Consider the following 15,817-nt stretch of genomic DNA (forward strand, 5'->3'; position numbering starts at 1 on the left):
TGGGCTAAAATAAGCTGACTTTAGTCTAAGAGGATATAAAGAATTAGGTATGGATTTAATGAGTGGACATTCCTATTCATGGAGGCCACAGAAAAGAGAGTCTGGAATACAGATGAAGAGAAGCCAAGACTATATAGTAGTCTGAGGTTTTAATGTATCAGAGTCATCAACCTTGCTAGAATTATAGAATCATAAATAAACAACAGTATACAATGAACATGTCATCAAAGAAGCCCTATTATATTTAAGAAAACAGAGACTTCAATACATTTTCACCAGGAATTATTTAACAAAAATTAAAATATTTAAAGCATTCATTTCAGTGAGAGTGTTCATTATTCCATGGTTCTAGAACAGTGAGACAAACTAAGTTTGTACTCAGCATTAGATTCATACTGTAAATCTAATGAATACTAGCACACCTGATAAAACAGACTATATTACTATGTCAAGTTGCACAAGTCACATAAATAAAAACTACACTGAAGCAACCTAAAACTTCACCACAAAACTTTATGCAGCATAAATTACAATCGAAACATGTCTCATTTTGCAATGCATTTAACTTGTACATGCTAAAATTTGAAACTTCACTCAAGGATTTAGCATATTAATAATTTATTCAGCACACTTTAAAGAAGTTAGATGTTTCTGTGTGCAGGGGAACTGTGGACCTCATGTGACAGGCAGGACCTAGGCCATGTGCCCAGGCAATATGTCCTTCAACTAAAAACAAGTGGATTGGTAAACAATCACCAGAAGACATGCTGCTTCAAATCCTAGGCCACTGGACTTTTATGAAGCAAGTAAGTTATAAGTAGAGGAAGAAACAACACTGTGAATTATTTTACAGTGCTTACATCTTTTATTGTTTAATGATAATTTTGTATGTTCCCATTTTGCATCACCAGTATAAGAAAATTGAGGAAGCTCAACCTCTCAATGCTTCCATGAGGAATTAATGTAATCCGTGTTCCCATCTGGATTATTAAAGGAAAAGACCTACCACCTCAAGGGAAAGAAGCAAGTGGTGTACAAAAGGTTTGAAAACCCTCTTCTGTCTTTCCCTCCCAAATTCCCAAGCCAGCAAAAAAACCAAGAACACTGCTTAATGTAACATTACTTACTACTTAATATTAGGTGGAAAATAAAGGAACTAAACTGGGAAACACTTCTAAATAATTGTTTCAGAGTTCTAAAGTTCTCCCTCAATGATTTAAAAATAATGTATCTTTTAATTAGGAGTCTGGCCATGGAGAAGGGCATCTCCTCTGATCTTTGCTCAGAAATGTTCCTAAAATACTCCATATCATTATAGAGTCAATTGTAATATATGCATATCATAAACATATACACAGGCTAATTATCCTTAGGATGAAAGCACGGCTTAAGTAATAATCAGTTTAGATTTAACACCCAAAATAATTATTGCTCTTCACAATTTTAAACAAAGGGAGGAAGCCAAAAATAATTTAAATTAATACAAGTTTAATTTAAAAGTTACACTTAAAAGAAGAGATGTATAAGTAGCAGTTGCAGACTTACTAATGAAAGGTAAAAGTTACCAATTATAAACATAATTGTGTTGATATGCTAATTAAATTTTATGTTTAAGATTAATTTAAAAGTATTAATTCTGAAAATAATACTTGCATGCATATGATAACAATGTTTAAAAATTGTATCAGCTTGCAAAAAACTACTATTAATTTATAAAGAGGCTAGTTTTTCCATTGAACTATTAAATTGCTAATTCCAAAATCACACCAAAGTTAACAAATAATTGTGATTCCATTTAACATTCCATCTTTAAACTCTTCATTATCTTCACTGGTAAATAAATCCAAAGATAGGTTAATCCTAAATGAAAGGTAACAAAATTTAATTTTATTAATAAAATAAAACATCATGTCAGTCAGTATTCATTGACATTTCTGACATTCTAGACTGTAGAGACCAGCAGGACACTCCTGTACTTACTGTGTTAATGACATGCTTGCTCTGGTCAGCCATGGCCTCTGGTGGACTCCAGGTACAGCCCGTACTTTCCTTCTCCACTCAACTCCTGCTAATACCCTTGGTGACTTCATCAGCTTCATGGACAGGAACTATGTCCCAGAAACATGTGTCATAGGCCACTGCAGGCACTCACCGCAAGCCCACTTCCCAGACCTGCCATCACTTGTGCTTTGCTTCTGGGTGCTGGAAAGCTTAGAGTTCCTAGCTGACATGTTCCCTTCCTCCTACTGTCCATGCCCCTCACTCTCAATGAGCACAGTCCCTTGACCTCCTGCAGACTCCATTGTGCTTCTCTCACTGACCCTCAGTCAGCTCTCTCTTTACTGCCAAGTAAGCCCCTAGAATCCCTAACTTTGAAACTAAAAACTCCCCTTCCTCCTCAACCCACCTGGTGTGCAGTCTCCTCTCTCCATCTCACAACCAGGCTTTCCTTTGCCCCTATTGTGAGAGCTACAAATGACCTTTATGTAGCACAGATCGATCACACTGGCTCCAATTCAACACTTTCAATTGCTTGCATGCAATTTTTACCTGGGTCCCCTCACTTCATCTAACATTCAACATTCAAAAATAAAAGCCAATACATTGACTAAAGAGTTCTTTCTCCCCACTTCCTTCTTTCTTATTTCCCTGTTCTCAAAGCTCAGTGCCTTCTTTCTGATCCTGACATCTAATCATGTCTCTGCTCTACCTGCCCTTCCACCTTCCTTCAAGAACATTTCACTTTTTACTTGGATTGCCATGACAGTCACAAGTTTTCTTTTTCACCTCCTGATTGGTCTCCATTGAAAACCTTTTCACATGACAGATTCTTTCTAAAATGCAGATCTGACAGCTTCACTGTTTTAAAATGTTCTACATATTGATGAAGAATAAGATATTTGCATTCTTCTCTTATTATCTTTCTATGGAATATTCATTAATTACAAAAAGAAAAATTGTAACCATAAATGGGCAACTTAACCTAGAGATCCAAGTCAATAAAGGATCAATGAAGATCACATGACTCCAGATATGATACTTTGAGAAGTAACTTTACTAATATAAAGTTCCAGTCAAAATGCATAACATAAATCAAATAATAACAAAGTACCAGCAAGTCCAGAGGAATAATCTGAAACTTAACTAGTCTACTCTTTAAAAAAAAAAAATGTCAATATCATGTCCAGCACAGATGGCTAACATAAGGTCACTTGGGGGAAATTATCAAGGCATTAGAAATAAAACACGACACACAATTTACCTTTAAAGCAAGCTCCAGGACGGCTCCTCTGCCCTTGGCCTCAAGCTCTCCAAATGGGAGAGCAAGGAACTACATGAGAGGCTGGCGAGAGAGCAAACACATTTTGGAGCAAGCTTTTATTAGGGGAATCTAAATTTTTAGGAAATCCCGGTCCAATGAGGGTCAAGGGGGGCAGGGTTACAAGGACAAGTGAGGTGATTGGATCCCTGGGGATGTGGAGAGACATGCCCCTTGCACTAAGACACAGTTGATAGCACCCTAGAAGACTGGGGCTATCCAGCAGCGTGATGGCCTGATGCCATACCATTCAGCAGGGGAGTCAAACATGGTCACATGCTAGATTGGCCTCCCACAATCATGAAGTAAAAAGAAAAGTTAAAGAACTGTTACAGATTTAAGAAGATATTTGACAACTAAATACAATACATGATCCTGGACTGGACTTGGTACATAGAAAAAACTACCATTAGACTCAATTGAGGCAATGGAAAAAGATCAGAATATAAATTATATAATGGTTTTATATTAATGTCATATTTCCTGAATTCCATAATTATAGTGTGGTTATACAAAAGATACACTTTTTTAGGGCATACATATTAAAGTATTAGGGGTAATAGTTTCATACACAGAGAAAGGATAGGAAAGCGAATGTGGAAAGATGCTAAAATTGGTGGATCTGGATAAATAATAGAGTTCTTTCTTCTTGCAACTTTCCTGAACATTTGAAATCATTTAAAATAAGTGGTCCATGCTTCTTCATTACAGATCCTTGCCTAGCAGCTAAGTGAGACTCTTTGAAATACAATCTTAGGGTTTTTTTACATCTTTCTTTAATCATACTATCTTAAGTAATCTTTAATAAAACTGTACATTCCCTAAATGCTGTGGTTTGGACCTGGAATGACGCCCAAAGGCTTACATGTTGAAGGCTTGGTGCCCAATGCAGCAGTGTTCAGAAGTGGGACTCTTAAGAAGCAACTGGCTGGCCAGGGCTGTAGCACTGGCTTAGAGGCTGGTGGCACCATTGGGAGGTAGAAACTTTAAGGGCAACCTAGTGGAGGAAGTAGGTTACTGGGGGTGTGCCTTCCCCAGCCCTTTCCTCCCTCCCTCTCTGTGCCCAGCTGCCCTGAGATGAGCAGCGTTCTCACACCATGCCTTTCTGCCATTGGATTCTGTCTCACCAAAGCAAAGAAGCCAGTCAGCCACAGAGAGAAACCTCTGAAACCATGGGCCAAAAGAAAACTTTTCTCAAGTTGTTTTTCTCGGGTGTTTTTCACAGCAACAAAAAGCTGCCTAATACACTCAACATTCTGTTGGACTCCATCAATTTGTTATGTTCCTATCTAAGGTATATGCTCCTCTTCACAGTCCCACTTATAAAAATCTAATTTTTATTTTCAAAGGCCTGTCTTACCTCCTCTATTATTTTTCAATTCCCATAAAACTATATGTAATCTCTCCTTAGGAGCTTAATGAGTCTAAATTATTAAGAAACCAGGGACATGATTGTTAAAAATAAAAAAGAACAAGATGGTCAGTTTAAAACCTGGGATATCAAAAGTAACTATGGAATAGCTTAAAGAAAATCGAGGTCAGAGATAGAATAGAGATTTAAGTCATATTCCTAAAAGAAGTAATTGGAGAGCTATAAATAAATATCAGTATGTTATCTGAAAGTGAATGTAAGGAGAGCACCCGCCTGTCAGTTATTCCTGGAAAAGCAAAAGGGGCACATTAAAAATACACAGAAAATACAGTCAAAGAGGCAGAATGAGAACCATGACAGTCTTCAGGACACAAGAGAAAAGAAAATGTTGAAGGAGCTATAATAGAAAGATAGCATTAAATGTGACAGCACTTTCAAAGAAAAAGAGAAATAACTGGAAATATGAGTAAAAGGAAGCAGAAGAAAAAAATGGACCATTGGGGGAGTGGTTTCAATAGTTTAATGAGAAGAACCTAAATGAAGTTTTAAATGTCAACAAATACTTAAGGAGTGACAAATACTGGATTAAGGAAATAAGTAAGCTGGAACTAGCAGTGGATATATATTAAAAGGCAAGGAAAAATCTATACAGTTATTATCTAAATGGATTCTTACCAAAAGATGAGCATAAGATTCATCTTGTGTAATCTGAGTCTAGAAACAATATAAAACACAAAAATTCAAGTTTGTCTTTAGCATTGATTTTCTCATTAAGAAATACATACTAAGGAATAAAGTTATAACATTTTTGAAACATTATTGGTTTTATAAAAATCTTGTAATCTAGTTTAAGACTGTAATGTGAACTAATAAATTACAAGGATACCTTTTTGTTTATTAGAAACTATTTCGGAAAAACAAAACAAATTAAGTTGTTAAATAATCTTTACAACCTTACTTTATGTTTAGTAGAAGGCCTTTTGCTGAGGCACAAAAGAACCTGCCAAGTTCAAGGTCATACACCTGGATTATCATTCTGAACAATGCCCAGTGTTCCTGCACACTCTTCTGCCTATTCAAACATCATTTTCTTTTAAACAATCTCTGACCACTTTCCTTGCTCCTAATCCCTCTCCCTCTAGTCCTTAACTAGATACGTGAAATAGAAATATCATGAAGCTGAACATTGGCTTATATGCCACCATTGCAAACAATTTATGCAATATTATATGAACATTAATAAGTTTCCAGTGTTTATATTGCTTACAAAATGGTATTGTTTTATTATCTTATTAAAATATTCTTCACAAAATTAAATACAAGTTTAATGATTGTCAAACAGAAATTGTCACCAAGTGACTATGTATTCTGAGCACCCATAGCAGCATTCATCATGATAGCATGCATGTGCAGCAAATAAATTAACTATTTTGATTTACCAATTCATATGACATTGATTATATTAATTTTCTTCAACTTGACATTTTAAAAATCCAGAACTTCCAATTATGATAATAAACATAGTAGATTACATCACCTTTTTCCCTGACCACAATATCAACTCATTATTGATGTGGCTTTAGAACATGGTTTAATTCATGAGCTGTTTTCCAGGAATGAAATACTGACATCAAGGCCATAACTCCAAGGCAGGTTTTAAGTGCCTTAAATTGTACTGCAACATCCATGGAAAGGAAATGACCACAAGAAGCTACATAAATAGAATGCATAATTTTATACAAGAGTTAAAATGTTTTTCTTCATCAATAAGGATGAGTTTTGTGATTGGTACTGAAATTCACATTTAACAGACAAGTGTGTTCCCTTTGCTCCATAAATTCCAGCCAACACACACTTTCTGCAACCCACCCACTCCTATACCTATGCCTGCAGTCTGCTCTACACTCACTCCTGGAAGACATCATGTGCTTTCAATTATGATGAATGCTGATAACACAGTAAGCTCACTTCTATATTCTATACATTAAATGTGACAACTAGGAAAACTACTAGTATAACATGCTCCAAGGTGAACTAAACCATTTATAGAAGTCAGTTTTCTTGAATACAATAAAAATTGTGTTAACTTACTTTCACTAGATAACTTCTGGCATTTTAGCCTGAGTCTATATTTTTCATTTTCTTCAAGCATTCTAGAAATGACTTTGTATACACTGTTCCATACTGAAACCTTAAAAAATAAGCACAATTAAGGAACGCTGAACAGAATGTAGGAATGCAAGTGGTAATGATCCCACTATTACATGTCAATAAACATTATAAGCAACATTAGCACCTAAATTTAAATATGATTGTTTCCTGTGATCACTGAATTATCTGTTCTCCTTTTCCAATTTCCTAGAATTCCACCCCCTGTAGTATTTAAACTGTTCTGTATGAAGTTTCCTTTCAAAGGCAATGACCATCAAGTTGGAACCTAAATGGTTCCAAAAACATTCAATTTAAAAAAATAGTAAATTTCTATTTCTATGTCTAAACCATTGGGCAGTGATGTGATTTTTAATGTATTTAATTCTAGTTAAGAATTACATATTTTTTCAAGGACATAGCAAAACAAAATTACTAGACATCATGAATATACTAGAATAAGAATGAGTACTATGAGATCTAGACTCATAATCTGGAATTGGTAAGTGTTGAAACCTCATCAGAAATATCTTTACATCCTCAATTATTATGATTGATGAAAAATATATATGTAAAGCACTTATTTCCATGTCTGACATACAACAGTCAAAGCAAATATTGGCTGTTGCTCTTTTCTCCTTACCCCAAAGGAAATTGTTCTTGGAATAAATATTTCTTAGTGCAGTAGGAAGATTAGATGCTCTCTCAAAGTACATACGGTGCAAGGGTTAGTTACCCTGCATACTATTTTATATATACATATGGATTATATATCAAACAAATTCAAAGATCAGAAACAATACAATTTTATCATGATCAGCTAATAATTTCTTTAAATTAAACTAAAATGGCAATCAAAGGCACCTGATCTTGACTTAGTTAGAACACTAAAGGCACCATGACATTTGGACAACTAGGTGGAGAACAGAGCAGCAGTAAAGATTCATCCCTGTCAGCTTTCCACTAGAGGCCTAACATGTACTCCTTGTCTTTGAAAACAGCTATGTGACACTGATATAGATAATTTTCCTTTTATATGAAATCCATGATTTTATTTTTATACCAAATTATCTATCAATTTGTTATATTCCATGAAACACAGACTATGCTTCAAAAGATCTCCCAGGCTTACACTTTGATCAAAAGGCATTTTATACCTTCAAATACTCTAAGGACTACTCTTCATGGTTAATAAATATATCCAAGCTTACTTCTGCCCAATTACTTCTATTTTCTCATTTCAGAAAATTAAATTATTTTAAAAATGAAACTGTTTTCACTGACTTGAATATCTTCACACACTTTGAACTTTAAAGTTCAAACTATTGCTCACTCTCCTTTACAATAATATACCTTTTTCATTATTTTGGAGGCTTCATTCCCTTGTATAGGAAAATCAAACTTTTTAGCTGCATCCTTCTGAATGACACCTAATTTTTTAAGAGAGTAAAAACATATCAAAGTCAGTACATATTTTCAATAATTCACTAACCTTAACATAGAGAATTCAGAAATGTCTCTTGAAGTCTTTTGGAGAATTTTTACACTTGTTGGTATATTTCTGACCATTAAGTAATACTACTTTACCATTTAGTTAACAATATGCTGAAAAAAAAAAAAGAAACCTGGAAGTGAACAACCCTGTAAGTAACCTAGGAAATCATTCACCTATTCCATCTTCTCCCCTTTCTGATTTGTGAGTCCCCAAAGGGCCAACAACAGAACAAAAACAAGAAACCACACCTTGCTGTTGTTCCACAGCCTTCCTCCTCTCCCAGGCCCTCCAGACACAGCTTGTGCTTCCCACCACACAATCCCCTGTGCTTCCTCCAGTGTGTCTCACACATACCCCTCCCAGCTTCTGCACATACCTCCCTACCAGGCACGCATGTGTGCACACACACATACCCCAGGTGAATTCTGCCCATCCTTCGACACTCAACTCACAAGTCCTCCTCTCCACAGCCTTCCTTCAAAGACACAGCCCCACACACAGCACTGGCTCCCAGACCTCCTGCACTGTGCTTAGCACACTTTTATATCAAGTTTCTGCAATCTGTTCCCTCTGGGAAGTTCTGGCTCTGAGGGTGGTGGCCATGTGTGGCTTATTCATCTCATCATCTGTAATATTATAGAGGGCTCCTTGACTTATGAGGGGCTTATATCCAGATAAACCCATCATAATTAGAAAATATACAAGTCACTAATGAATTTACTATACTTAATCTACATAATATCATAGCTTAGCCTGGCCCACCTTAAACAGGCTCTGCACTTCCATTAGCTCACAGTTGGGCAAAATCTCCTGAAGCAAAGGCCACTTTGTAATACAATGTTGGATATCTCACGTACACACAGAGAGTACACACAGAGATGGATGTTTCATTATCACGATGGGATGCAAAAACACTGGCAATACAGTACATGGTAGGGTACCTGTTTACCACAATTGACTGAGAGCCATAGCTCCCTGTTACTGTCCAGCAGCACTTGCAAGTGCCCTACCATGTTATCATAAACTACCAAGGTATCATAAAGTTGAAAAATTGGCTAAGTTGGGGGAGGTTTTACAGAATGAATAAGCTTACTGACTCCACTCACTGAACCAGCATTGTGGCCTTCCCAAAGTTAACAGAAGAAAACCAAAGGACTTGTGTCCAAAGACAAATCATAGACAATGTGTGTTCCCTAAAAGCCTTTGCATTTGCTCTCCTTATCTACAGCGTCCCCTAGCCTTTCCCATTTCCGTCCTGACCCACCATCACTCCACCTGAATCTTTTCTACACATTTCATAGTTAGCTTTGCAGGACCCAGTCTCTGATCTTACAAAGCCACTAATGCTCAGTTACACAGGATTTATCACATTATTTACTTGATTATTTATTCTTCCCTAGAGATTCAGTTTCTAATTCTGTTCCATTTGTTGAATGAACTAAAATAAGCTCTAAAATGACACTTTCCAACTGGTGAGGTACATGTCACTGATATAGGTGAGGCACAGACACAGTACTAAAGGACAATAATTCACACAGTGAGAAACATCACCTTCCCAATTCCTTTTCAATCTCTTAATTATATCAAGGAGGAGGTCTGAGTTTGGCACAAGCATGCCATTTAGACTTCTCTAAGTCTTGAAAACTTCCTTTTATGAACATAGACAACCTACTTAGCTAGAATTCTTTTTTTGGTCTTTATTAGATTTATTTATTTAATTTTTTTTTAAAGATTTTTTTTTTTAATATTTATTTTTTAGTTCTCGGCGGACACAACATCTTTGTTGGTATGTGGTGCTGAGGATCGAACCCGGGCAGCACGCATGCCAGGCGAGCACGCTACCGCTTGAGCCACATCCCCAGCCCTAGATTTATTTTTAATAAATTTCTATTTATGGCAAATAGTATAGGTTTTCCAGTTCGGTAATGATGTAAGGTGTTCTAAAAACAAATTTAATTAAGAAGGAACATGTACTTATTTAAATAAACGTATTAAATAACGGTATAGATGATAATACAGATATGACATAGAAAATTAAGTTTGGGAAACTCTGCTCTTAACATTCCCATGTTTAATCTTTCTTCTAAATGCTTTCAATATTTAGAACATTATATTTGCATCATTTCCATTAAGTGTTATCCAGCCTATGCCTATACTTCTTGAGGCTAGGATAGGAGCCATCAAGTGTGTCTGTAATTACTTGCAGATCTAAGGCATAGTAAGAAATGTAGCCTGGCATGTTGGTACATGTCTATGATCCCATCAGCTCAGGAGATTGAGCCACAAGGATTGCAAGTTCAAGACCAGCCTCAGCAGTTTAGTGAGGCCCCAAGAAACAACTTAGTTGAGACCCTGTCTCAAAAAACAGCAAAAGAGAGAATGTGCAAAACAGGCAAAAATATTTCTTCCACTTATTTTTTTGTACCACACTGAGGCTAACTCCAGTGTACACCATGGATTTTTGCCCCAACTTGTCTATCAAACCTTTCTCTACTCCTCTTTCTACACACTCCATCCAAACTGTATTTAAAGTTTTACCTAATTACTGCCCATTGCTGATTCATATTCAATAACTTGTCCACATTTCCTCCCAAGTGTCCTTTGCCCCTATCTCAGCTCCACATGGATATCATAAGGAACTTCCACCACCATGAAGCTGTCCTTGATTCTCTCACCCCCAAGTTATTCAGCACTTCCAAAATAGTATAGCACTTCCACAATAGAATTCAATCCTCTATTATTTATAACTTATGGATATATCTCCCAAACTTTGTGTAGACAAGAAGCCAGCCTGATTTATTAATCTTCTCTGGAATGTTAGGCCAGGTGCCGTGGCACACACCTGTAATCTCAGTGACTTGGGAGGCTATGGCAGGAGGATCACAAGTTCAAAGGTAGCTATAGCAACTTGGTGAGGCCCTAAGCAATTTAATGAAACCCTGCCTCAAAATAAAAATAAATTATAAAAGTAGCTCAGAGGTTACACCTGGGTTCAGTTCCTGGTTCCAAAAAAAAGAAAAGAAAAAAAAAATGTTAGAAGATTGCCTGATCTCACTGTTCCTGGATCTCTGAACTCCTGTATATCTTACAGTTAACAGATTTATCTTCCAGAAATAAATTTGTCCCTGATAACTTTACTCCATCATGCAAAAATCTTTAATGATGATAAAATGACAAACATTCCACAATCTGATCCAAAACTTATTTTTCATTTATGCAATAAATATGGGTATGTACCTACCATATACTAGACACTGGACTAGTCACCTGTTGCCTTCTAGCTTTCTCTGCTCTATGTGTCCACATAGTCAGGGCATTTATTGTGTGCCAGGCATTTGTCATGCATTATTTCACTTAGGTAGGAAATATTAACTGCATTTTACAGATACAAAAATTGTGGATCAGAGTAGTTACAAACACAACCAGTATTACCCTACTAATAAAAGACAAAGCCAAGGTTGTCTTCTGACTTCAAAGCCTGAGGATTTCTATTGTCCCATTAGAAACTTTTCTATTCAGTTGCCTTGATTTTCTGCCTCTATGCCTCTTCTTTCTTTGAACTTGATTATCAAAGCCTGGTTGAGATCCCTCTGCCAGCACTCACAGCTACTAGCATAAATCCTCATAATTCACGTATAAGTCCTTCAAGTGCAGAATATATGACCCATCTTTGTCACTAGCCAAGTGCCCACCACAGTGTGATAGATGCTAAAACAATGCTACTGGATGGATAAATAATTCATCTTTATTCCCCACGGAGAGTGAGGTATAAGTATTTAATGGATACTTTTAAAAAGTGACAATGGAAACAATATATATTAGAATCTAAGGGAAATATTTAAATAGTGATTTTAAAAATTCACTATCACTGAAATCTCCTACTTAAAAAAAAATCCATTAAAAGAACAAAGAAACCCTAAGGAAATAAGAGGAAAAGAAATACAGGTGTGCTGAAACTAATGATGAAGAGACTAAAAACAAAATATCTATCAGTTAATCAAAATTGTAGCTTTTTAAAACAGACTGAATACGAGGTAACTCGTCAAGAGGAGGGGACAGCATATCTCCAAAAAGTAGGGGCCAGGGGCGCGCCTGTGGCGCAGGGCGGCACCGCGGGCCCAGACCCCTGCCGGCGGCCTTGCGGGTTCCAGACCGACCGAGCCACTGAGTCACCCGGGGATGGGGACCCGAGGGATGGTTGCCGCGAGGGCTGGCTGACGGGCGAGTGACCGGCAGAGCTAAGCCACAGGAAGGCTGGCTGCCAGGAGGGCCGACACGAGGGTCACCGCGCGCTGGCTGACAGAACCACGGCGGGGAAGTGAGTGGACAGAGCGAGCAGTCGGCCCGCAGGACCGCCGGGGAGGCGAAGGACCCACAGGACGGGGGACAGGGGAACTGGCAGGAGGCTGAGGGGCGGATGCCTGGCAAAATGGCTCGCAGCAGCAGGGACAGGAAGTGACCGCCGCGCTGACAGGAAATGACCGCCACGGCACGTGGCGGCGCCAAGGAGCCCGCCCGCCCGCCCGCGCGCTCCCGCCAAGCCACCTGCAGGGCCGTGGCGGCCTGGCGCATTAGACGCCCGAAGCCGGGAGCTGCCGGCCCGGCCGGCGGGGACCCTGCGCCCGAGACCCGCGGGCAGCTCGCCGCCGCTCAGGGACCCCGCCGCCGCCTCCCGCGGCTCTTTTGGGCCGCCGCGGGTCTCGGGCCTTGACCATCCGCGGCCGGAAGCCCGAGGACCACCTAGCTGCAACACGCAGCCACACTGGTGCGAGCCGAAGCGGGTCACGTAGACGAAGCGCGCTGGAGCCCGCCGCTCCCCGCGGCCCGCTGGCGCCATCTTACTCCGTCGCGCGGCCCGGGGGTGGGGGTAGGCAGGGGAGGGCGGTCCTCTGTGGGGGAGTGGGCGGGGTCACTGCAGGGCTGGGGCGGGGCCGCTGGGGGTGGAAAGCAGAGGGGGTTCCTCTGTGTTGGGCCTCAGAGTGCTGCACAGGTGGGCGGGGCCAATGCTGGGGGGCGGAACCATTGGGCGAGCAAGGCAAGATCATTGCAGGGGTAGGAGGGAGTGGGGCAGAAAGGCTATCACTTCATATGGCCAGCATTCGCCTGGGTTCACTGACCTCTCACCCCTCACAGTGCCTTTCACCTGTCCACGCTTTCCAGTGGGGTCATTTTCCCTGTGCCTGAAGAGCCACCTTAATGCTCCCAAAGGCTTCTGTACTAAAGGCTTGCTTGCCAGCCAGTGGCACTGTTAGGGGTGAGGCCTTTAAGAAATGGGGCCTCAGGGAAGGCGGTCTGGTCCTAGGGGCGTGCCCTAGAAGAGGATAATGGACCCTAACTCCTCTTGCTTGCTCTGCTTCCTGGACACCTGAGGTGAGCAGCTCAGCTTCATCACAGACTCCCCACGTGATGTTCTGCCTTACCACAGGCCCCAAAGCGATGGTCCGGGGACCACAGACTGAAACCTCTGTACCCAGGAGGCAAAAAAACTCTTCATTTTAAGTTGTTCACCCCAGATATTTGTCATTGTGACCAAAGCTGACTCGAACGCCACCTTAGTTTTCACTTTAGTATGATCCTACTGGTGATGAGTTAGCTTAGATTTTATCTAATACATATTTTTAACTGAATTTTTAAAGAATGTTTTGCTGCACATTGAATCCAAGGTAGCCATTATTTTCTTTCAACACCTTGAAGCTACGATTTTCTGGTTTCTGGTAAAGATGTCTCTTGACTCATGATGGGGTTACCCTTACACCCCGTTAAACCCATTATATGTTGAAAATATCTTAAGTCAAAAAAGCACTTAATCCTGTCATCTGGACCACCAGGCATCATGGCCCAGCAACACACTGTGCCCTGGAGCACGGCAGTTCATCCTGACCATGCGTGGTCCACACCTCACACGGCTGGGGCAAGAGAAGACCAGAATTCAGAGTGGTTTCCGCCGGCCATCTGTTGAGTTTGCACCATTATAAAGTTGAAGAATTCTACATGGAAGAATGTTCAGTCGGGGACCATCTGTTTCTGTTGAGGACTCAGCACTACCTGTTTCAGGTCAGGCATCTTTTTTCTCTCTCTGCCTCTTTTGCAGATTAACCTTGTGCCTCTGCTTTTGGAGGTGTCACTGTGATGGGCTGGAAGAGGTTTTCTTGGCATTGCTCTGCTTGGGCTTTATGGTGCTTCGGAAACCCTTTGTTGGAGCTGCCCAGTTCTAGGCCGTTGCTTGGTTACCCATTGCTGCTTTGCTCTCTCCTCTTCTAAGGTCCTGCTACACACATTCGGTCTTGACACTCTGCTTTGTGTATCTCTCACGCCCCTCTGCGAGGCGTCTGTGCTTGTTCCACTCACCGCTAGGGTCTGGTTATTTTCTACTGGTTGTGCACCAGTTAACTAGTCTCTTCTTCAAAACTATCTAATCTGTTAATAAGCCCTGCTAGAGTTTGGGTCTGGACCTTTCCGAAAGGCCCTAGTGTTAAAGTCTTGGTCCCCAGTAAGATGTCCTTGGGAGGTGGCCGAACCTCTGGGAGGTGTGGCCAGTGCAGGGTTTTCTGTAATTGGGGGTGTGTTCTGGAAGAACGGTGGGCCCAGCCCCTTTCTCATCATCACATCCCAGCCTAGGGTGGGTGACTCCACTCCACTCTTCCCCACCACAGGTCCAAAAGCAGTGTGACCCCTGACCTTGGATGGAAACCTTTAAAACTATGGACCAAAACAACCCTCTTGTCTTTCTAAGTTGATGATTTTAGGCGTTTTAACAGTAACAGAAGCCAGATCCACATGAGCTCCCTTTATTAAATTCTTAATTCCAGCTGTATTTTTCATTTCTAGAATTTCCATTTCTATTCTCGTGAATTTTATCCAGAATTTCTTCAGAGTTTTTTCTACTACATATCAATCAGAGTTATTTTCAATACCATTATGATGATGGGAAAATATTTTCTTGGTTTTTGGTCATTGGATTTTAAATTCCTGGGGAATTTTTTTATCAAATATTAAGTCATAAAAATGATAGAGATTATTTGAGGCTCCATATGATAATGTCTTACTCCACAGGGAATGTATGTGTTTCTGGCAGGCAGTTAATGTAGGGGAGTTTACCTGAATCCTGTCTGGAATCAAAGTGATTTATTGCTGGGTTCAGTCTTTACTGAAGTGAGTGTGAATCTTGTTTAGTTTTTATCCTTACTTAGAACATAGCTCTTCAGGTGCTAGAGTGTTTACTAGGGCCCTCTTTGGCTAGCCTTGAACTTGCTTTGTCCCTCCAGCCCCATGAAACCATCTGAACTCTTCTTGAAATTTTTTTGAGTTTCTTTTTTTGTAGGGGGAGGGTAACAGGGATTGAACTCAGGGGCACTCAACCACTGAGCCACATCCCTAGCCCTGTTTTATATTTTATTTAGAGACAGGGTCTCACTGAGTTGCTTAATGCCTCACTGTTGCTGAGGTTGGCTTTGAACTCATGATCCTCTGGTCTCAGCCTCCT

The 15,817-nt window shown here is 39.9% G+C and overlaps 1 protein-coding gene across 1 annotated transcript; it reads right to left on the minus strand.

Annotated features, from left to right (window-relative positions):
- Positions 1-5,385: 5,385 nt before the first annotated feature.
- On the minus strand, positions 5,386-13,171 carry C1H5orf47 (chromosome 1 C5orf47 homolog). Its single transcript, XM_026414796.2, has 6 exons — positions 12,880-13,171; positions 12,459-12,572; positions 8,193-8,269; positions 8,065-8,073; positions 6,783-6,882; positions 5,386-5,405 (listed from the first exon to the last, which is right to left on the minus strand). Exons 1-6 carry the CDS (start codon positions 13,169-13,171, stop codon positions 5,386-5,388), a joined length of 612 nt encoding a protein of 203 aa, XP_026270581.1.
- Between the last annotated feature and the right edge of the window lie 2,646 nt (positions 13,172-15,817).

Source organism: Urocitellus parryii, chromosome 1, assembly GCF_045843805.1.
Source record: "Urocitellus parryii isolate mUroPar1 chromosome 1, mUroPar1.hap1, whole genome shotgun sequence".
Lineage (NCBI taxonomy): Eukaryota > Metazoa > Chordata > Mammalia > Rodentia > Sciuridae > Urocitellus > Urocitellus parryii.

Excerpts from the sequence above, each read along its gene's own strand:
- C1H5orf47 (XM_026414796.2), bottom strand. The coding sequence starts at position 13,171 with ATGGCGCCAGCGGGCCGCGGGGAGCGGCGGGCTCCAGCGCGCTTCGTC. Across the intron at positions 12,573-12,879 it reads AGGCCGCCACGGCCCTGCAG|CTCTGCCGGTCACTCGCCCG; the intron begins GTGGCTTGGCGG and ends CCTGTGGCTTAG. Across the intron at positions 5,406-6,782 it reads CCAGAAGTTATCTAGTGAAA|ACTCAGATTACACAAGATGA; the intron begins GTAAGTTAACAC and ends TATTGTTTCTAG.